Raw genomic sequence first — 23,086 nt, forward strand, 5'->3', positions numbered from 1 at the left:
CATAACGGTGGGTCCCACAAAAATTGACACCTCACAGATTCTTTCTCCCTCAATCTTATTTCTTTCACCATTAGAGGTGATGCTCCATTTTCAATCCACCCATGACCCACTTGTCTTATAAAAAAAATACATATTACACTTATTTTTTAATTTTTATCTAAAAACAATAGTTTCTAGCAACTCCTATTCTTATACATACAAAGAAAAGAAATGAGTCTATTAAAACAAATATGCCATAAGTAAATTAGATTTAAAAAAAACTCCATTCCTTCTCCTAAGAGATCTCCATAAGCCAATCATTTTTCAAGTTTTAAACTAACTATTCTTTTTTGTCGAAAAAATCTATGCGAAGAATATAGATTATTTTATTTTGCCCTTTTAAAGACTAAATTTTTTTATGTATTATTTTTTGTTCTGATGTTAACATTAAAGGGTGACAATAGGATGGATAAAGGTGGAAAATATAATCTTAAACTATGATTTGAAATTTGAAGAGATTTTTGTGTGTCAATTTTATTTTTTTTGGTAAATTTGATTTAAAAGAGATCGAAAAATAAGGTAATGGAGAGAAGAATAAATCAATTGAAAAATGCAGCAAAAGAAAGAAGATTGATGGAGAAGGGGTCTGTCATGTGGCAATTTGTGGAGCCCACAGTTAAGTTTAACAAGAAATTCACTTGCTTAGTTAGTTTTAGGGTTAAAAGACCAAAATGATCCTTTTTTTTTTATAAACATTAAGGACTATTTCAATAAGGTAATATATATATATATATATATAAAAAGGAGCAAGAAAGTTCAAACCCTATACATCAAGGATTATTTTGGTCATTTTCTCTGGAAAGCAATAATAAAAATAGAACAACCAACGTTGCCAACTCCATAACTGTTCAATAAATAGAAGAACAACCACCACAATTTCTTCCTTAGCAATACCAAAATGTACATATATATATATATATATATATATATATATATATCTCAATAAATCACTTGAAGACTGCAATTCAAATCATTTCGAAAGAAATTTATGGTTATACAGAATGCTACTAAGACTAATAAGATCATCTTTATCAGCCTCAAATAAAGTTGGGTATCAACTCTAAAGGCAAGTAAAAGATGTATGTGATAAACTTATGATTTGTGAGCTAAGTAGCTTACCTTTGCTGTCAGACTGATCACAAATTCAACAGTTAAACCGACTTATTAAGGTGTTTAATGCAACGACTAGCATCCTTCAGACTATCCATCGTTATCTCTTTCAATACAAAAAATAAAGCTTTATATAAACCAATAAAACGGGGTTTTTCAGTTGCATGTGTGAATACTCATATTTCGATTTTTCCCTTGCTCACAAATAATATCTGAAGAAAAAATTGAAGGTAGGGACTTCCATTTCGATTTTCCCCTTTGATCACAAAGAAAAATTGAAGGAAAAATTGAAAAGATAGAAGAATAACAAAGGGAAAAGGAATACCTTAAAATTGAAGCAACACTCTCCGAAAATTGAAGATGAGAAGAACTTTGAGTAGATTAAGAGCAAAGTAAGAGCTTGAATTGCAGCAACACTTTTCGAAAACTGAAAATGAGGAGTGCTTGAGCAGATAAAGAGCAAAGTAAGAACTTGTAGGAAGTGGAAAACTAAGACACGTGTGATAATTTACAATACAGATGTCTTTACAAAAATGAATAAAATTTAATATCCAATTAAAGTGGGCCAGAAATGACCAAATATTATAGTAAGGCCTGAATGTACAATTTGTATAGCTTTTAGTTGAAAAAATGGCACAACATGACATCCTATTTTACTAATTGGCAGGCATCTTTTTTTTTTTGACAAAAAAAGAATTTTTTAAAATTAAATCTTGCAATTAATAACCCACGTATTGGAAGTTATCTTTTAATTAAATTAAATAATTTTAGAAGGTGACAGCATGGTGTCCTTTTTTTATTGGTAAGTGGTTTTTTTCTTCCTTATTTTTTCTCTTCTTTTCCATACACACACGATTCTTTTGAATTGTGTTTTTTTATTGATTAGGTAAATATTTATTCAATTCTTTCTTCTTCATTAGTTCTTCATTACTTTGAATAAAAGATGATTTACTTTTTGTATAATAGTTTTACATATTTGAGTTCTATAAAAATATTCGTTCATAGTGTCTATTTTTTCTCTTCCCTTTTAAATTTTTGATGGTTTGTTGATGTCTACTCATCAATTTCTCTAACTGTTAACATATGTTTGATCTCCCTCTTGTATTGTTATTTAATTTTTTGGGGGGTTTTAATTTTTGAAATTTAAGGTTATATCTGATTTAGGCAAAAATTTACATGATAGTAATTGATTGTAGGTATCAATTGTTATGTTTAAGAAAGTTATCACTAAATTATTCATAAAAAAAGAGATTCTGTTAGGGTTTTGCCCTGATTTTCTTACCATAATTTAAGATTTATTTTTTTTCTTTAAAGAAAAGACAAAACATTACCATAAATGTTTTTATTTTTCCTGAAAGGAAAATATAATATTCTTTCATATTTGGTGTATTCTTTCCTTTTAGGAAAGGTTTTGGAGTAGCTAGTCCTTTTCTAGTAAGAAAAGGTTTTTGGACTCTATAAATATAGGTTTGTTTTTTCTAACACAATAACAATAGAATCCACAATGTAATCGTTTAAGAGTCTTGTTTATGGGGAGATTTATTCTCTCTAAAGTTTCAATGTTTTTCTTTATATTAGTTTTGATATAATAATATTTTGATTTTTAGTATAAGTTTTTTGTTATCTAATTTATCAACTATATGATTTGCAAATTGTAAGTTTCCGCATGACGCCTTATTCACTTCATAACCCAACAAGTGGTATCAGAGCACATGGTTCAAAAATCTGGTGGTCCTATGGTTCAACGAGGTTGAAGACAGGCTCAAGATGGTTTCAAATCAATTTGTAATCAATTTGATGATAATTAAGATTTTTTGTCAAGCTACATGTGGAGAAGAAGTTTCAATCGTATTTTCAACATTATTGTTGCTGCAATTTTTAAGAATTAAAAAAAAAAATTTAACCCATTTTTAACTCATATATTTTAAACTTTATTTTTAACCATGACAAACAACAATGATGAAGATTTTTTGAAGAACAAGATTATCATGCAATGAAGAAGACAGGTCAAGCTTTGTCAAGAAAATCCAGCCAAAAGGAAAGATTTGTTAAGGTTTTTTTCCTGATTTTCTTACCATAATTTAAGATTTATTTTTCTTTAAAGAAAAGACAAAACATTACCATAAATGTTTTTACTTTTCCTGAAAGGAAAATATAATATTCTTTCTTATTTGGTTTATTCTTTTCTTTTAGGAAAATGTTTTGGAGTAACTAGTCCTTTTCTAGTAAGAAAAGGTTTTAGGACTCTATAAATATAAATTTGTTTCTTCTAACACAATAACAATAGAATCCACAATGTAGTCGTTTAAGAGTCTTGTTTATGGGAGATTTATTCTCTCTACAGTTTCAATGTTTTTCTTTATATTAGTTTTGATATAATAATATTTTAATTTTTAGTATAAGTTTTTTGTTATCTGATTTATCAACTATATGATTTGCAAATTGTAAGCTTCTACATAATGCCATATTCACCTTCATAACCCAACAGATTCTCCATCCATAACTCTAAATTTTAGCCGTGTAAGTTTTTCTCATTATCTGATTCAACTTGTGTGTTTGCTATTGAACATTTTAAATTTCATGTGCAATCCTCATTTACACACTGAAGAAAGAATCTAAAATGTATACAAATTTTGAGTGAATGAATATACGGATATGTATACATGAATGCAATGCATACTTGAAGTTCATGATTAAAAAAAATCTTCAATGCAGTGTATACATATTATAAGTGAATGAATACATAAAGTGTTTGATTTTTTAATATGTTACATTGGAAGGGATAACATAGCTATAAATATATACTAATTATAAGTGAATGAATACATAAAGTGCTTGATTTTTTCATATGTATACACTAGAGGGGATACCATAGCTATAAATGTATACTAATACTAAGTGAATGAATACACCATTCTTTTACCTATATACAATTATCAAGTATACAATTGGAATTTTTTTATCAAGTAACAAATAAAAAAACATATGAAAATACATAATTTACGTTTTTAGGCGGTTACGTATTGTATATATAATTTTTATGTTTTCGTTATTTTTGTTGTTTAGTGATGATTGGTTATACGAGGAAAATAAAAAAAAAAAACTATTAAAATGTCATTTATTAATTTGGATCATTTTGTGCTTATTTTTTATTTGTCTATTAAATGTTAATTAATGTTGGGATATTTATTGCTAATTATAACTATCAGTTGTATATATGTATCATTTCCTCCTTTTAGTTCATCTATTTAGTGGGCCTCAGTGTACAATTTGTATAGCTTTTAGTCGAGCTCTTTAGCACAATGTTCGTCCTAATAAACTGTCATATCTAAATATGCGTAAAATAAATATATATAAAACTCTCAAATCTTAATCATTTCAAGTTGTGGCCCCCTATGAAGACTTGGATGACCTAGATTATCCAAGATTTGTTGTTTTCATTTGTATTTCACTACTTTTTGACAAGTCAAAAAAAAAATCATAGTTTTTTCTCAAATAATTTTCCCTTTGTTGCAATATTCCACTTTTATTATGAAAGGATATACAACAAAAATATTAATAAAGGGAGATCGATAGCAAAGTCTTAACATTATTAGAACATTTAATTAGGAATTTCTATAAAAACGATAATTTGATAATTTTATTATTAACTATCACCATTTACGATCATTATTACTGTCAACCACTATAATCATTTTTTAATTTGTTATCATCACCAATCACCATTTACAATTACCACCATCAACCATTATTATCATAACAATATCCACCAATATTAATCATCAAATACCGCCAACAGTCACCACTATCACTAGTTATTACTATCATCCACAAAACTATTAATATCAACCATTATTATCAACCACGATTGCCATTAGTTACTATCCACAACACCACCATTATAGTCAGCCACCCACAATCACCACTAGCTATTACACACATCAATACCATCTTTGATCGGCATCCACGATCATCATCGCTAGCCATCATCACCTCCTGAAAAAATTAAAAGATTAATAATAAAATCAAAAAATAAAATAACACAGACATAAAACACTTGTTATAATGTCACACAAAAAACCAAGACACTAGCTGGCCATAAACATCTCTTACTAATCTTTTTAACATTAAACCAGTGCATCTCACTGGCTCAAATATTAAACTTCCAAAATAATAATTATTGACTTAGCTGTTTGTGGAGTAGTTAGTGTTGGCTCATTCATTCTTTTATTAGGCGTCTCTCTATATTATTATTATTAGTAAATGGGCACGCGCTTCGTGCGGTTAGATTTTTAAATTTTTTTTTTATTAGAATAGAACTTTTCTTGTATTTTGTTGTTACAACATTTTTATAGAAATATATTTTCAAGAGTATAGAGGTTATCAATTGTAGTTTACCATTTGTTTTATTAAAAGAAAAGGCAAAATTACAAATCATAACACTATTTTCTCCTAGTTTACATAATTTCATTTTACAGATTCATTAATTTGCTTTTGAAATTTTACAATGGTTAGTAGTTTTATCATCTATATGCATGGATACATAGTGTCTTTAATTAGAGAGTCAAATAAATAATTTTCTCAATTTTCTTCTTTGCAAATTTTGTTAGTATAACACTATCAATTACATTCAAAATTAAATATTTATATATATAGATAACTAATGTGTTTATCAAGAGCAAAGGTTTCATAATCATATGATATATTAATAAGTAATATGTAGTCATTATGTGTTTTAAAATTAAAATGCAATCTTCCAAAATCCAAATTTCATATGTAATATAGTTATGATGGTGTAATGGGAAAAAAGTTCAAAAGAGTACTTTGGTGCGAGAGAACAGTCATTATTGTGTATCATACATTGTAATTAATTGCTAGTTTTAGTTCTATCATTTGAGCTTCTATTTTTTACTCCTGTTAATATTAACATTATTATGACAACAACAAAAATTCATATAAATTTCTAGGCTTGATCTCTTGGAGAAGCTTAGATATCTTTGGAGAATGTTGTAAAGAAATGTATTCTGTAAAAAGTTATTTGTGAATCTGTAGTAGTTGGATTTTACATAGAGTTTGTACTAACAAATACTTATAACAATAATTTTACAGAAACATAAACAACAAAGTTTAAAACATGTATTCAAAAACAAAAATTAATATCATAAGCATAAATTAATGATTGTAAAAAAAACATACTAGGATCTGTAACAATAAAATGAAACCAAAAGAAAAAATCGAGCTCATTGAATGCACAATGTTTCCTTAAGGAAATCATTCCCCTCTAGTACCCGAGGTTTAAAGAAATAGATCCTCTCAGGTTGAAACGATTTTATTCACCAGTGTAATGATACAAAAACAATAGTGTCAATGAGCCACTCAACATGAGCTAAGTACACAATATTTAATTGTGCAGAAGAATAAGAAGAAGAAGTTTAGAATCAAATATTTAATTGTGCAAAAGAATAAGAAGTAGTTCAGAATTTTCGTTGTTTTAAAATGAGAGGAACCTCTCTATTTATAGACAACAAAGGGTAGCGTGAACAAATGCTTATTGTGCCTTACCGGAAAGGTCACAACTCTTCTGAAAGGTCACAATCTTTTATAAAAGTCGCAACACTTCATAAAAGTCACAACTTTTCATAAAAGTCGCAACTCTTCATAAAAGTCACAACTTTTCATAAAAGTCACAACTTTTAATAAAAGTCAACCTTTCATAAAAGTCGCAACTCTTCATAAAAGTCACAACTTTTCATAAAAGTCACAACTTTTAATAACAACCACAATTTTTCATGAAAGAGAAGGCTAATTTTAGAAATAAATAAATTAAAAGGGAATCCTTGTTTGTGATGGCGCCACGTAGGTGGACCTAGGGTTCTCTTTTATATATATATATATATATATATATATATATATATGATATGATTATTAAAGCTAAACTGAAAGTATTATTATAAAGTACCTAAACTGCCAGTACACTCAACTTCTCTTTTATTTTTGTTCTAATTTATTTTCACTTTTCAATTTGTTATAATGACTTTCTGATTTAGTAAAGTCAAAAAATTATGAAGAAAAGTTGTGTGTTTTAATCTATTCGTAAAGATCATGAGTTTTAAGGGAAATACGTGCAAGTCTTTTTTTTTTTGTTTGAGAACCTAGGTTAGGTTATTTTTCTTTCCAACAAGATTTTTTTTAAAAATTCGTAAGATAATAAATAATTTATATATTTATCTTCTATTATATTAGTCAAATGCTAACACGCTATAATTAATATGTTACAACAAAACAATCATTTCAAACTTATAAGTTAGGGGTAGAGAAGCTATTATTTTGTATTTGTTGTTTACTTGACGAGTATTAATGGTCGCGTAAAGTCAAATTTGAATCATTAAGAGAATGTTTGGATTGACTTTTTAAAAATAGTTTATAAGTTAAAAGTCATAAGTTAGAAATATTTAATTTTTAATTTTTAACTTATTTTTATACTTTTAAAATTTAAAAATAAGTGAAATTTAATTAAAATAAAATTTAAAAACCAAAATATACCTAAAAATAAGTCAATTCAAACACCATCTGAATTACCTCTCCCATCCAAATATATAATTTTTGGGTGGATTTATAAGTTAAAAAAAACAATCAAACATCATTGGTTTTGGTTTCTTAAAATGAAAACATTTTCTAATCTAATTAGAAAAAAAAGATTAGTTTATTCTACATATATGAGTTTGGTTCTCCAAAAAACTAATTTTTCTAGCACAAAAAGAAAAAAACAAATGAATTAACATTAATCGTATCTTTCCGCCTTTCGATACATATCATGATCTCACTATAGATAGTCTTCAAAAGTAGTATTGCTTTCTATGTTGATTTAATTCGCCATTAGGTGGAACCAGACTAACGACTCTCTATTATTACTTGATTATCTATACTGATTACGTTAAGCGTTCAGTTCTGCATAAAGCATATGTGGTTGCCGCCCTTTTGAAAGCTTATATTGTTGCGAGATCCGTTAAGTTCTCACTTGATCCTGCAGGTCTATAATCTATACTTCTTACTTTGATGACAATCATTGGTCATTTCTATATTTTTAGAAGAAAATTAGACAAATTAATCATTCGATCAAATTCTTACCCAAAATAGTCCAATATAAGTAATTATTATTACCATATTAATTGGCCATTCGGCCAACTTATACCTTCAATAACACTTTATAGAGCTCTGAAGCTCAAATTTTAATTTTCGACCTATAATAATCGTGAATTATTTCGAGTGAATAATATATAAAAAAATACAAAACATCGAGAGAAACTTATATCTAAAATTTTGAACTATTTAAAGGAGAGTTAAGTTAGTCGGAATTGAAAAAAACAGTTAGTTGAGAAAGATAATTTTGCAATGTCTAAACATAATATAGCAATGTATATAGATATATCTTTATACATCATATAAGCACAGTTATGTACTATTTAGACAATATCAATACATTACGCACATATCTAATCATTTAATTTAATTTAACTTTTTTTGCTGAATATACATTTACCTAAGAATTTCTTTGTTTAAATTATACAATAAATTATTTATAAAATATTAATACATTACATACACATCCAATCGTTTAGTTGATTTTTTTTTTTTTTTTTTTACTGAAGATACGTTTACGTAAGAATTCATTTGTTTAAATTATATAAAAAAACATTTAACGTAATATTTTTTTAAAAATTTCATACCAAACGTAAAAAAAAAACCACATAAATATTTCTTAAATTAAAATAAAATTAGAGGGTATCAAAACTTTATCAATAAGGTGAAAATTTTAATAGTCGATCCATCGAGCTGAAAAACATTTTGTGTGGAAAACATTTTAGTCAGACCAAACACACCATAAATTGTCGTATAAATATGACTCTTAACAAATTTAAGTCGTGCGATGTTGACACGAGCACAAAAAAGAATCCCCCAATTGTCTCTATAATGTCCCACAGTGAGTTTTGAGTTCTTTGATATTCAAAATCCATGGAGTTGCTAACCCCTTCTCCTCCTCCTTCTCCAACTCCTCCAAATTTCCCTTCTGGGTTTTCTTCAATGGCCAGTTTCCGACGTGGGTTTTACAGGACAAGCCAAATCGTTGCTCCTCAATCGAGAGAAGTTGTGGTAGAAGAAGAAGAAGAACAACAAGGGTCTAAAGTATTTGTAGCTGTGGGTAAATATGTTGACAAAGGTGTTGCTTTGGTTCAGTGGGCTTGTAAGACATTTGGGAATTCTGAGATTTGTATTCTTCATGTTCTTCAACCTTCTCCATATATACCCACTTTGTGTATGTAACCTCTTTTTCCCTCTCTTGTTGTTGATGCTTTTTTCATGATATGAAGATGATTTATATACTTTGGGTGCTTTTGGTAATGATAATTATGTTTATGCTTTAATGTTGTTCCTTAAAAAGATCATTTTCTTGATCATTTCTAGTGTTTATAGGTTATACATGTAGATGATTAGTGCATCTTTTTTGGTTGTTAAGGAAACCCACATCTAGGGTAAATCCTACTCGTGTGCAATAGCCCGCAAACCACGTAAGAGAGATAAACCGTACTAGGCAAGACCCTGTTGTGCAGGCAAGGGGTTTCGAACTTGAGACCTTCGTTATGGAAGTCCGAAGACAAACCATCTGAGCCAACACGGAGGGTTAAATGTGGATTATATATCATATCATGATTATAGATTTAGCTTCATTTTACTGAATTTTTTTTCAATAAGTTGATGAAGTTTTGGTCTTTTAAGGAATGTTTGATTACATTGAGTTGTGAAGCTCTTTGTTCCTGGAACATAATTTTTGACCAAAAAGGAATGAGCAAAATTTTCCTTTACAACTATCCTAACTTTAAGTCCATATCACTTGCTTAAGTCAACATGTAACCACTGTTTACGATACTCATAAATATACTTTTACCCAGAGGCGGATGCATAGTGATGATATGCGGAATACAAATCCATAAATTTGTGCAATAATAGTAGGTATTAACCCTGAACTTTTAAAATATAACGGGTTCAACGTTACGAATCTTAAAAGGTTGAACCCATAAAGTTTAGATGTTGAACCCGCCTCTGGTTTTCCTGAATATTAGTCCTTGTACAATTACCATATGTCATCTATTTTCATAACCCTAACAATAGAAAATGATCCAGGAAATGTTTTCTCGCGTTATGATAAACATTTTCCTCCCCATTAAAGTGCATCCTATTAAAACATCTTCCCCCATACTATACACATTTAGACTAGAAAACTTTAGAGGAACTGATTTATTCTTTTGACAACCTACAATCATGTGTCCATATTTGTGATTTTTATGCAGTGGGAAAATTGCCAGTTACTCAGGCTAATGCAAAAATGGTAGCCGCATTTCGAAATGCAGAGAGAGAAGAGGCTTGGAAACTTATATCTCGTTATTTGAGTGTATGCTGCAAATCAAAGGTATCATTTATCTCTAAATGATTGCTGTGGAGTGTTGTGGAGTTATTCTCCAGGAACGCAGTCCTGTTTATAGCATAAGTTGCAATTATTTTGTAAAACTAGGTTTCAGTAAATTCATTTGGTGGATCATATTGAATAAAGAAGAAGACCATACTATTAACTGCATGACCATTTTACTCTATGATTGAGGAGTTGTTGATGCTAGTGTCCTGATCAAAGAGAATGATGATGTTGAGTTGTGATTTATGTATTGGTATTGCTCTTTCACCATTTCCTTCCTCTCAACGTGTAGAATAATCTCTCTGTGCTTAACTAATTTGCTTTAGAAGTTTAGTCTATTCTCACTAAGGGTCATTTGGTAGGGCGTATAAGAACAACAACATACCCAGTGTAATCCCACAAGTGAGGCCTGAGGAGGTGGTGTGTCCATAGCTGTACCCCTGAAGGTAGAGAGATTGTGATTGTTTCTGATAGACTCTGGGGTCAAGTAAAACATATCAACATCAAGTATTGAAAAAAAATACTATAGGGAAAAAGTCAGCTAAAAATAAAGTAGAATAGAACAATAACAACAAAAAATAATATGCTACCGAAACAAAGGAAACAACAAGTAATAATAGAATCAACAAATAAGATAATAGGAGAGTAATAGGGTTTATAAAAATAGTACTGTATATGACGTATTAGTAATGCTAGGATCAGTTATGCCGAAACTAGTTTTTATAGACTGTTTGGTTTGTTGTATCAAATGAATAGGGTGTATTAGAATATGATATTACTAAATATGGTGTATTAGAATAAGAATAGTATCTCGCATGTTAATGTCATGGTTTACTATGTATAAGAATAGTACTGAATAGGGTGTGTATTAGTTATACATAGGTTGCAGACACTACCAAATATGGGATTAAATAATACCAAAGCTAATATATGTATTATTTTGGTTAAAGAATGAAAGAAGATCCCACATTGGTGTTTTTTTTTTTTAAAACTGAAATCCCACATTGGTGGTTAATGAGATGGGTGGTCTCCTTATAAGGTTTGGACAATCCTCCTTCATTGGATCAAGCTTTTAAGGTGTGAGTTAGGCCCAAGACCCCCCTTTTTTTTCTTTTTTCTTTATTTTTTAAATGACAAAGGAAACCCGCAGCCGCTACCCTTTGGTTGCGCACAGGGTAAAACCCCCGATCCTATGCAATAGCTCACAAATCACATAGGAGAGGTAACCCTCATGGAAGTCGCAAGCCCAAACCACTGGGCCACCCCGAAGGGTAGAGTTAGGCCCAAGACCTAATTTACAATTTTCTCTAATACCTCCTACCAAACCACCTCTAAAGGTCATTTTGCTACTCTGAAATGTTAGAACTGTTATCTTAATGGGCTTACTTATTTTGGTGTGATTTGCATAGAACTGATAAAACTGTTACATGGGAGAGTGTCTAATGCGACATCTTTAAACATGTCTGAGTACGATGAGCTAGGTCGGACCATTTCCTTCGATGATTCTTATGTGGTATTAATGATCATTGAGGTCACTTAAGGACTTCAAATCTTAAAGTTAAATGGTAACATTTCAAGCTACTAGAGGATTTCTATGTACTTTTTGCTTCAAAATGACTTATGAGCAGATGTCAACAACTCATTTTGGTTCTGAAACTTTGGGATGGGTTTATTTTGAGACTCAGACTCTGATCTGGCTGTGTATTTGTGGGATTTTTGTTGATAAATTTTACTTAATAGAATGGTTGTATGTTACTCAAATGGGACCACAATCAGATATCTTACTTATAACTAGTTTCTTAATGTGAGATTAGAATCTCTACAAGCATTAACTCAGGTAATGGTTTTGACTAATTACCGAGCAAAAGGTTAAAACGGCAGTCCAGAGAGGAACTTTTCCATGCTTTCCGCCTGAAGTTCTGTCACTTATGTTACCAATAAATGACTACCATCTCTGACTACTTCCATTTACGCCATCTCTTATTGCCCCTTCTACCCTTTTCCATCTCTCTTCTCCCTTTCCCCTCTTCACCAAAATTCCTTCTCCCTCCTAATCGTTACCTTCAATTTAGTAACCGTAGAAACTTAAGCACCATTGTAAATCTCCACCATATACCGTCCATCACAACAGTATCTCGTGTTTATCTTGATCTGAGTATTCTATCGTCATGAAGTGCTGATGGATTAAAGGGATTGCCCTGCTGCAGTTCTTGTTGTTTGCTGGGTTGTACAAAAGAGAAAGGTCATTGTTGAAAACAATTTGGCTTTTCTCTCCTCTTTTTCCTCTTTTTTTTTTGTTCTGAAGAACATGTGTGGATTATTCAAATTGAATACATTGAATGTGGACATGAAAATGAACAGACGTATGGGTGAAAAAATATCGATCAATCTAGAGAAATTAAAATGGAAATAGTTCTTCTTTGCCGTTTTACTGTAACGATCTACAAAAGTAAGAAGGTTTCCTGCTGATGATCAGATTGTACCTTATGTCTGGAACAGAGCTTGTGGTGAGGAAAAGATGAGTGATTTTTAACAAATTTATTCTCTTTTTCTAGATATCAAAGAAACCCAGAGGAAGTGAAAGTATCAGTAAAAAGTGATGTGAAGTAATTTCTATTCAAAAGAATAAAGGTGGGGATGTGATAAAAGTTGACGAAGAAGTTGTTGGGCTCCAGGCTCCTGACTGTCCATCTCTGGCACCTTGTGTCTGAATTTTCTGTCTGTACAGATCGCTCCCCTCTTCTCAAAGTATTCTCCATTTGCTGTCTCTCTATCCTCCCAACCCCTAAAAGTCTTAACTCGTTTTATCCGCTCCTGTCCCCTCGTGCTTCTTTCTCACTGCCCGCTATACATTTTTTCTTTTGACAACGGATAGTCAACCAACTGAGCTACTAAGATTTCCCCATTGTTGTTGTTGTTGTATATTGGGTCAAGGTTGTGTGCACCTTGATTATTCCAACAGTTACCTGATATCTCCCACAAACACATGTATCGGGTAATTCAGTCCACCTAGTTTGGGTAGATGGGAAGAAATTACCTAGTTTTTTTTTTCTTCTGTTGAGATTTGAACCTATTACTGCGTGCAATACTTGATAGCTTAAGTGGGTTTGAGCCCCCGAAATATAGTCTTTTCTTCTCTCACTTTTCCACTTTCTAATATCTTTTAATACATCCGAAACAAAGACTAAAGTCCTAAATTATTTTTTCTATTACTTTCACGATTACCTTCCTCGCTACATCTTGACCAATGTTTGTAGTACAACTGTTTTAGTCTCTTGTTGATTTCTGTGCCTAGATTTGACATTTTATTGCTACTATACGACATGCAGGAAGATGCCTAGATCTTTGCTACCTCTGTGACACTAATGTTCTCACAGTATCATTCATTTAAAATTAAAACAACTAGTGTTTCACTGTATCATGATCTATGTACTGTAAAAATCTGCTTTTCTTTTCAAGTAATGATGAGTATTTTCCTTGTATCATGCTACCAATGCAGTCACTTACAGAAGACGTGATAATCTTGTCAGGTTAAAGCAAGTGTTGCTATAGTTGAATCAGATCAAGTCCTAAAAGGAATTCTGGATTTTGTCAACAAGCATAACATCAGGAAGCTTATAATTGGGGCTATACCGGAGTAGGTCTTCAACTTCTGGTCATTTAGATTACTTTCAAGTGCGATTAAACTGTTTGAACTGCTGTAGATTATGATTGCACTTGTGAATTCTGGATTATGTTATATGATTCAATTTTTGAAGAGCTTTGTCTTTTTGGAAAGACTTCTGGATGCTACAAAATATCTCAAATTCATGCGGTTCTGTTTTTGTGCCAAGGATCTTAATGAAAACTTATAAATCCTTTTCGTAAACTTGTTTCCTCCTACATGTTTTTACTGCATAAACCAGATTTGTCGTGTCAGAGGCACCAGAATTGACCACAAACTGAAATGTCCAAGTTGCTATGTTGATCTCCTGGTATCTCTAGTTTCTGGTAAGTGAGGTTGCTTGAGTGATAAGAGTATTCCACCTCTTACCCAGAGGTTGGGAATTTTTGTCACCTAGAGAGCAAAATTCGGAAGAGCCACTGTTGACTCCTGGACAGGATATTATTTTGAGGGGAAGGGATAGGGTTTTACCATATCAACAAAAAAGAAAGGAGAAAAAAGGAATCTCTAGTTTTGGAAACATTTTGAGTGCTTGGTTCATGTCTTATAGCAATTTGATGTTAGTTTTCACTTTTCCTGACTGACCTAATTAGCAAAGGAAAATTAGGTCTTTCTTTTCAATAAGGTAGTGCCCGGCTATGTTGCTCAAACTCTTCAAAAATGGCACAGGTTGCTTGACGAATCCTCCAAAGTTGTGCATTTTTGGAGGATCTGACATGGTTACGGCAGTACTTTTAGAGAATCTGAGCAACATAGGTGCCTGGGCCACTTTGTGTTCATTTCAGGTAACTGTTTTCATCAAACTTGACGGGTGGGGACAAATTTCCTAGGGTACTCAAATTGCTAGCTGAAAATACTAGTAGGCTAGTCTAATCTCACTGTTGGAGAACTGAGAACAGTGGTCAAATTAAAGGTCTAGAAATCTGTGGAGGTTGTCATTGCCTGCAGAACTGGGGGATTTCATAATACAACCTATATCTTGCTTCAGTTGTTTTACAAGGATGACAACAATAACAGAGCCTCCATCGCAAACTAGTAGTGTTATTTATATGAATCCTCTATTCAACTGCTATATTTGGGACCATTTCATTCCAACACATAGTAGTTTCTCATTTGGAAAAAATCAGAAGTTCTCTTGACCTAGAAGCTCTTCAAAATCTCTCTTATTTTCACACGAACATACAATCTCTGAACAAATGTGAAAAGATTTGTAACAGTGGACCTAATGTAAGGATATCAACACGACAGAGCCTTAATCCAAGCTAGTTGGTATGTCTATATGGATCTTTTCTTTCACCCTTTATATGTTTTGTTGCTAAACCTGTATTTACTGGAACAGTATATTTGCATCTTTCTGAATTTTCATCAAATAGAACTGGTCCCATGTACCCAAACTTACCAGCCATCTACAGTTGTGTGAAGGTTAAGAAAAGCTCCAGGAAAGCAAGTTATGCTGCCACAAAGTTCCCTACATTCTGTGAAATATTCTTCGTCTACAAAGGAAGATTAATCTGGAGTAGACAACCTCCTGAATGCTCAAGCTTCATTGCACCTATTTCTCCTAATACTCGAGCAGGGGCTGTTGATGTATGCGGTTTAAGATCTCAGTGTCTGAAGTCTTGCAAGAATGAGGTTATCCTGTTCCCAGAACGTGTTCAGTCAAGCTCGTCTAGGGACGTGCTGTCATCTGGAATAAAAAAATTAGTTCTTGAAGCGGGGATTCCATCACAAACTGATTTACGGTTCAAGGATTTTTCTTCTTCCAGCAGAAGCAATCTGATCAGTGTTCCTAGTTTATCTATTTCGACAAGCTCTATTCATGATAGCAGTTGTGTTTCTTCTGCTGAACAAATGGTGCCCCCTGATGCGGAGATGGAAAGTTTATACAAACAGCTGGCAGAAGTCGGCACAGAATTTGAATCATCAAGGAATGAAGCTTTTGCAGAGATTATGAAGCGCAAAACACTGGAAGCTGAAGCTGAAGAAGCCATCAGAAAGGTAAACCTCTAGTTTCTGTATTCCTATTGAGGAGGCCGTATTCTTTTTGCTCTATAGATCATTCCATACCTACATATTTGTGGAAGAACTTTATTGATGCATGGACAATCGTAAAATTTGGCTACTGCTGGATATCACAGACATGGATGCTTATGAAGCTAAATTACACTTATTAGTTTTTCGTATATTATGGCTTCACATTCATTTATGGACCAAAGCCATCATATCTAATGCACCAGTAGACCCACTATGGGCTTATCCAAGCTAAAAAAAATTGAAGTCAGCACTTTAGAACTACTGTAGTCTATGTTTGCGACCAAGTCATTGCTACTGCATGAATCTCTGTGTCAGAGTAGTTCATTCCTAGAGCCAGTTTGTCTTCTTAAATACAGCAGAAATTCATGCAACATATCTTCTATACTGTGACAACTACCATTATAAGAGAATGCTATGTGAATATTAATGTCATCTCTCATATTTGCAACATCTATAATGGACTGAAAACACTTAATTGGTGAACTATTACTTCTATACAACTGAAGTTCTCTTTATTTTTTTATAAGAACTGAAGCTTCCTTCTTAGGCCCTGAAATTTAGAAATTTTGCTTTGTTGTAGATAAAAGCATTTGAATCTGCTCATGCACATGAAGTTGAACTGAGGAAGGAAGCTGAGGATGCTCTGGAAACTACATTGCTGGAAAAAGAAAAGCTCTTGATGGAGAAAAAGGAGAAAACTTATGAGCTGTGCAAGGCCATGAGAAATATAGCCCTCCTGGATAGTCGTGCACAGGAGGCCGATCGACGGTGTGAAGAGATCGCTGGAGAATTGACATTGATTCACTCCTCCATATCAACTCTCCAGCAGGAGAAGCAGAAACTTCAGCAGCAAAATAGTGAGGCCATGCACTGGATTAATTCGTGGAAGAATCGTGGAAAAGATGGAGGACAAAGTGCAAGTGACTTGGCTGAGTGCTCTGTATCACTTGGGTTGGTTGAGTTTTCATCCTCCGATTTGCAGACAGCAACATGCAATTTTTCTGAGAGCTTCAGGATTGGTCAGGGAGGATTTGGTGATGTGTTTAAAGGAGAACTCTCAGATAAAACTGTAGTCATTAAGCAGTTGCATCATTATAATATGCAACAGCCATCACATTTTTTTGAACAGGTAAACATCTCCATTTGATTCACATGCATGGATTGCAAATTGCATTTAGATAGGATTTGGATTCCACTCTTAGTTTCTTTACTTCAGAGTTCCCTTTCAGCATAGCATGTGATTTTCCTTAATATCATCCAACTCAAGTGCATATACCTTTCCTTGTGCTCAGTTTGGTCTTTCATCATAAGCTAAAAAGTAATCTCATAATTTTCTCTGCCAACAATTTCTTTTATTTGTGTGCTTGCTCATATGATTAACTTTTTACTTGCAGGTGGAAATTCTAGCTAAGTTACGTCATCCTCATCTGGTCACTTTACTTGGTGTATGTCCAGAATCTTGGTGCCTTGTTCATGAATATTTTCCTGGCTTGAGCCTCCAAGATCGCCTCTTTTGCAAAAACAACACTCGTCCCATGAATTGGAAGATGCGAGCACGAATTCTTGCTGAAATTGCAAGTGCACTTCTGTTTTTGCACTCTTCATACCCTGAAAAGATTGTACATGGGGATCTGAGGCCTGAGAATGTGCTCATTGATTCCACAGGCAGCTGTAAAATATGTGATGTCGGCATATCTAGTGTGATACCTAAGCAAGTCCTACGATGCCCAAGTTTCAATCGTCTTAGTGAACCAAAGGGTCTGTTCGCGTACACTGATCCTGAATTTCATGAAACTGGAGTTCTGACACCTAAATCGGACATTTATGCACTTGGACTTATTATCCTTCAAATGCTCACTGGAAGAACTCTAGCAGGACTAGTGAATGAAGTACGCAGGGCAGTCTTATATGCACAATTAGACTCTCTTTTGGATTCATCTACTGGAGAATGGTCTACATTTGTGTCAAGGAGGTTAGCAGAACTGGCATTGCAATGCTGTGAATTAAACAGTAGGGATAGGCCTGAGCTGACATCATCTCTTGTAATGGAACTAAAGAACTTGAATGAGTTGGAAGAACAATCAGTGCCCTCCTTTTTCTTATGTCCGATTCGCCAGGTAAGTTATGTTCTGCGTACTATTAATCATATGAATTTTTGTGGTCCTCTAGGACGCAGGATAGGAAGACAAAGATATGTTATTTTAGGGGATAAGAGTATGTGTAGACTTAAAAAGAATTGAGAGGGAGCAAACTGGTAGTCTGTTTCCAGGTAGTGCTGCTATCATGCTTCTTAAAGGTTGAGGGTACAACATCTGGTCATATCCTTTCTCTTCTCTCAACCACCCTTTCACCCCCCCACCCCGGCAGAACATGGAATCATAAAATAAACATAAAAACATAATCTGAATGTAAAATGCATGAGATGGTAGTTGTTCCACATGCATGGCATCATAGGCCTGTTGTCATAATTTATGCTGAAAATTGATCACTACTTGCGTTATAGATGATCCATCCAGTGTGCTGTATTTGTATTTTTCATTCACTCCAATTTGCTGTTAGAAACAATTTTTCTGGTTTTCATGTTTGCAGCTCAATAATGCTCACATAATTGTGAATTTATTTCAGGACATAATGAATGACCCCCGGGTTGCTGCAGACGGGTTCACATATGAAGGAGAGGCCATTGAAGGATGGCTGGAAAGTGGTCATGATACTTCTCCAATGACCAATTTGAAACTAAGCCATTTGGAGCTAACTCCCAACCATGCCCTGCGACTTGCTATCAAGGATTGGCTCTGCAACTTATAAATCCTCATATAGTAGTAACAATAGTGTAAATCGATATATATGTATTTGTGGAGCCTAGGATACAAAAGGTAACCTAAGAGCTAGTGTAGCAAATACAAGGAAAATAGCCCCATCTCATAGATCTCTAATACACCAAAATGGTAAGACTCCGTGTTGATTACATGAGTAGAGGAGAACATTGCAATTGTCTTGGAGACAATGTAGTAGTTATAAATTTTATAGACTGATTTTATGTGCTCTTGTTGTTTCTTTTGCCATTTTCCTGAGATGTTAAATGTTGCTGAAGGTAGAAGCTACAAGAATGCAATTTTAGTTCACATCAGATGTAGCAGTAGAGATACAACAGTGTTACTAAGGGGTGTGGTGGGGTGGTTGAGATCCCTCCACCTTTAACCAGAAGTATAGTGCTCGAGATCTTCTCCGGGTTGAGAGCATTTAGTGTGCTTATCCAGCATGAATTCAGATGAGTGGAACCAACGGGCTTTAGATACCAGATGGTTAAACAAAAAAAGCAGCAGCAATGTACTAGGAAACATCAGCATCATTAGTAGCATTGTAAAGAAACACAAATTTAGGTATTATGCTCTTTCAAGAGAGCAACAATTATTCCATGAACCTGAAATGGAAGTATAGTTGCATTTCTGCATTACTTCACCCTGTAGGTAGGTTACAACAGAAGCTCAAAACAGCTAGTAGTGGTATTAAGTCTGTAAGGGAAACAACCAATTAGGTGTTCTTGGCTCTATACATAAATCTTTAGGTGGAACAACACAACTGTTCTGAGAGATAGATGAACGCATAAAACAACTATTCAACATACATACGCTGCTACATGTCCTATTGACATGCTTGGAGGAATTGATCTCCAGATGAAAGCAGTGAGACTGACGTTAATCGATCTGTTTCTCTGAAAGGATGATCTTCTTCTGATGAAAATACGATCCTTGGTTCTTCTCTCTGTTCATCCAAAAGTGCTTTTGATTCTCCTTTGAAGTTCCATTTGTGCATTTCATCACTTGGTGCTATGTTTTCTTTTACTAAGTACTCATCATCCACTTTCTCACTAACTTGCAATTCATCATCATCATCATCATCATCATTTTCATGATGATTAAACTGAGAATTAGACCTTCCATAAGGTTTAATTGCTGATTCTTCCTCTGAACTAGTAGTCCTCCTGATGTTAAAGCTCCCAAAACCTTCAATCCCTCTTGATATCTTCCTGGATTTGTTTCTCTCTTCTTTGAGAAGTTGTCCATCTTCTAGCAGCTTCAATATCCTCTCAGATTTCTTCCTAACATTTAGCCCCCAGTTGAATCTGCATACATCATTCAAAGTACCTTAAATGGATGGACATTCAACTTTTAGTTTATCACGATAAAGTTGTAGAACCTAATAAAGTTTGTGGGATGGAATAAAGCATTTCTCGACTTCTTAAAGTTCCATTATATATATGGATAGTTGATTTACTTATCAACAACATACTCAGTGTAGTCACACAAAAAGTAACTGGAGAGGGTGGTGTATACACAACCTTACCCCGATCTTGTGAATATAAAGAGACTATTTCCGGATTGAGTTATTTTTCCATTCTAGAAATTAGTTTGATGACTTGTCTACCATAAATAAACAATTGGATGATCATAATTAAATTCAACTTGTAATGAAGTTTACCCTTTCTCATCAATGAGTTGAAAGCTTCCCATTTCCCTAATAACATCTTTATCACTTTGAAATTCCTCAGCAACACTTTCAGGTCCATAAGTCAACAAGTGTTCCAACACTATCACAGCCTTATATGAAACCCTCCAATTCTTTTTATCAAAACTTGACAATCTACATCATACAATAAAATATCATCAACCCTGAAAATATTATCCAAAAAATTGCCAAAAAAGAAAAACTTTTTTTAAATAAAGAAAATGAATAAAAATAAATATACTTTTTGTGTAGGATCCCAACAATTCTCCAATAATCATCAACTTCAAAAGCTGCCTTGGAAATCATTTTTAGTGTTTTTGTGTCAGGTGCACCTGGATTTCCATTTGTAGCTTCTTCTGTCAATCTTCAAACAAACATAATCATTAGAGGGATCAGAAAAAAAGAGGAATTCTAGTTGTACAATATCTAATGAAATCGTCACTGAAATTAAGATCTTATTCAAAAAGTAAGATCTCAAATATCTAGAGTTTCTCTTTGTATAAATGATCCGATCCACAAGAACCATAATTGGTAATTATTTGATCAAATTTTTCTAGATTAATTTCACGTACAATCACTAACTTGAAAAAAAAGAGCCTACTATTTGTAAGAGTTCTAAAAGAAACCAAAAAATGACTTATCAAAATTCATTAATATAACAATAAAGTCACGAAACTATTACAAACAAAGTATGTGTGAATAAATCAGAAGATACAAATGATCAAAAAGTCAAAATTGCTCATCATAGTACAAACACTAAAGACAGTGGATTTTATAAATTACTCGTAGCTAACAATTTTTTTTCCGATGATTTATCACTAATCATGATGTACAAAATTTATCTGTCGCTAATTCCAAAACTTACATCTGAGTTGGTGTAACATCAGTCAAAGCCAATCTGGCTGTCTTGATCTTCTCTTTAAGAAAGAAAGAAGCTTGTTTCTTGAATTCATGGAGAAATGGTTGAGCCATAATATTGTTACTATTTTCTCTACTCCCTTGTATTGTTGACATAATAATCTTGTTGATTCATACAAGAAAAATAAAATAAAATGAAGGATTTTGGACTTTTTGGTAAGGAGTAGAAGAGGTTAATAACCAAATGATGCAACAACCAACTACTTCATTAATAGTCATTTTTTAATATTAGTGTTGTTTGTGTAAATACTTCGACTTATTTCACTAGTTACCTATCGGTCCAATTTTTAGATATATTGAATTTACTTGATCAAAATAAGCGAGTTAGTGATTTGTCCAAACTTAGGCAAGTTGAAGGAGTCATGTATTTATGAGCTAATTATGTCATACTTATATTTAACATCTCTCAATATATAGGTACCAAATGAATCTGCCGACCAAAACTTAAGATGATGAAAAGAAATTATTTCTAACTTTTTTGTTTTTATTAAAATTAAAATTCTAATTTTATATAATAAAAAAAAATTTAAATTTTTTTTTATTATCACTAGGTCATACATGCCGTCCGACTATACACCTAATACTTCTCATCTAATTAATATTAGTGGCCACTGCCTATGTAATGAGAAGGACACTTGTGGTGATAGGGATGACAAATTCAAAGAAGACCTATTTAGATGGATTTGTTGACCTTTTGTGTGTGTATTATTCAAAGGTCAGATTTCCAAGATGTGCTATATAGTGGTTTTTGAATATAATATATATGGATTTGAAGTAACAAAATGTGTACTTAAATTTAAAATATTCAACATCATGGAAGGACATTCGTAAATTTATTAGAACCTAATATTTATATTATTTATATGTATATTTTTTTTTATTCAATCATGATAAAATTGTTTCATTTTTTTTTACCCCAGGATAATCTGCTGTCGCTATAACCTCTGCCACAACCTCTGTCCTTCGGATGAGCACTCTGTGGTGAGCACTTTGTGCGATATTTTAATTATGTTAGGATTAAATATTTATCATCATGTCAAAAGTTATAGTTAATAGGAAGGACATTATTTTACATTTTAACTATATATGTCCATCAAACAAGCATCATGTTCGATCATGACTCTGACTCCTGCCGCCTCAACCCCCTTGTGGACCTTGTTATAGTCGAGATATTGGCATATTACTCAACAAATTGTTTTCGTTTTTCATCCGACGTCTCGTATTAGTATTGAAATTTGATTAATTTAGAATCACACTGAGAAATGTTATGTTGGGAATAACATACGAGTTGATTTTTCAAATGATCACTCATTTAATAGTTAAAATTAAAATTAAAAAAATGACTT

General features: G+C 32.6%; 2 protein-coding genes across 2 annotated transcripts; one reads left to right on the forward strand and one right to left on the reverse strand.

The window, feature by feature from the left end:
* The first annotated feature begins 9,102 nt into the window (after nt 1-9,102).
* On the forward strand, nt 9,103-19,368 carry LOC125818183 (U-box domain-containing protein 33-like). The gene is made up of 7 exons (XM_049497724.1): nt 9,103-9,463; nt 10,497-10,615; nt 14,146-14,252; nt 15,692-16,277; nt 16,894-17,442; nt 17,708-18,430; nt 18,939-19,368. Exons 1-7 carry the CDS (start codon nt 9,163-9,165, stop codon nt 19,119-19,121), a joined length of 2,568 nt encoding a protein of 855 aa, XP_049353681.1. The 5' UTR covers nt 9,103-9,162; the 3' UTR covers nt 19,122-19,368.
* Nucleotides 19,369-19,691: 323 nt separating this feature from the next.
* Nucleotides 19,692-21,944, reverse strand: LOC125818212 (uncharacterized). Its single transcript, XM_049497758.1, has 4 exons — nt 21,688-21,944; nt 21,064-21,186; nt 20,796-20,957; nt 19,692-20,439 (listed from the first exon to the last, which is right to left on the reverse strand). Exons 1-4 carry the CDS (start codon nt 21,834-21,836, stop codon nt 19,959-19,961), a joined length of 915 nt encoding a protein of 304 aa, XP_049353715.1. The 5' UTR covers nt 21,837-21,944; the 3' UTR covers nt 19,692-19,958.
* Nucleotides 21,945-23,086: the final 1,142 nt, after the last annotated feature.

Source organism: Solanum verrucosum, unplaced genomic scaffold (genome assembly GCF_900185275.1).
Source record: "Solanum verrucosum unplaced genomic scaffold, falcon-dt-bn FXZP01000253.1, whole genome shotgun sequence".
Classification (NCBI taxonomy): Eukaryota; Viridiplantae; Streptophyta; class Magnoliopsida; order Solanales; family Solanaceae; genus Solanum; species Solanum verrucosum.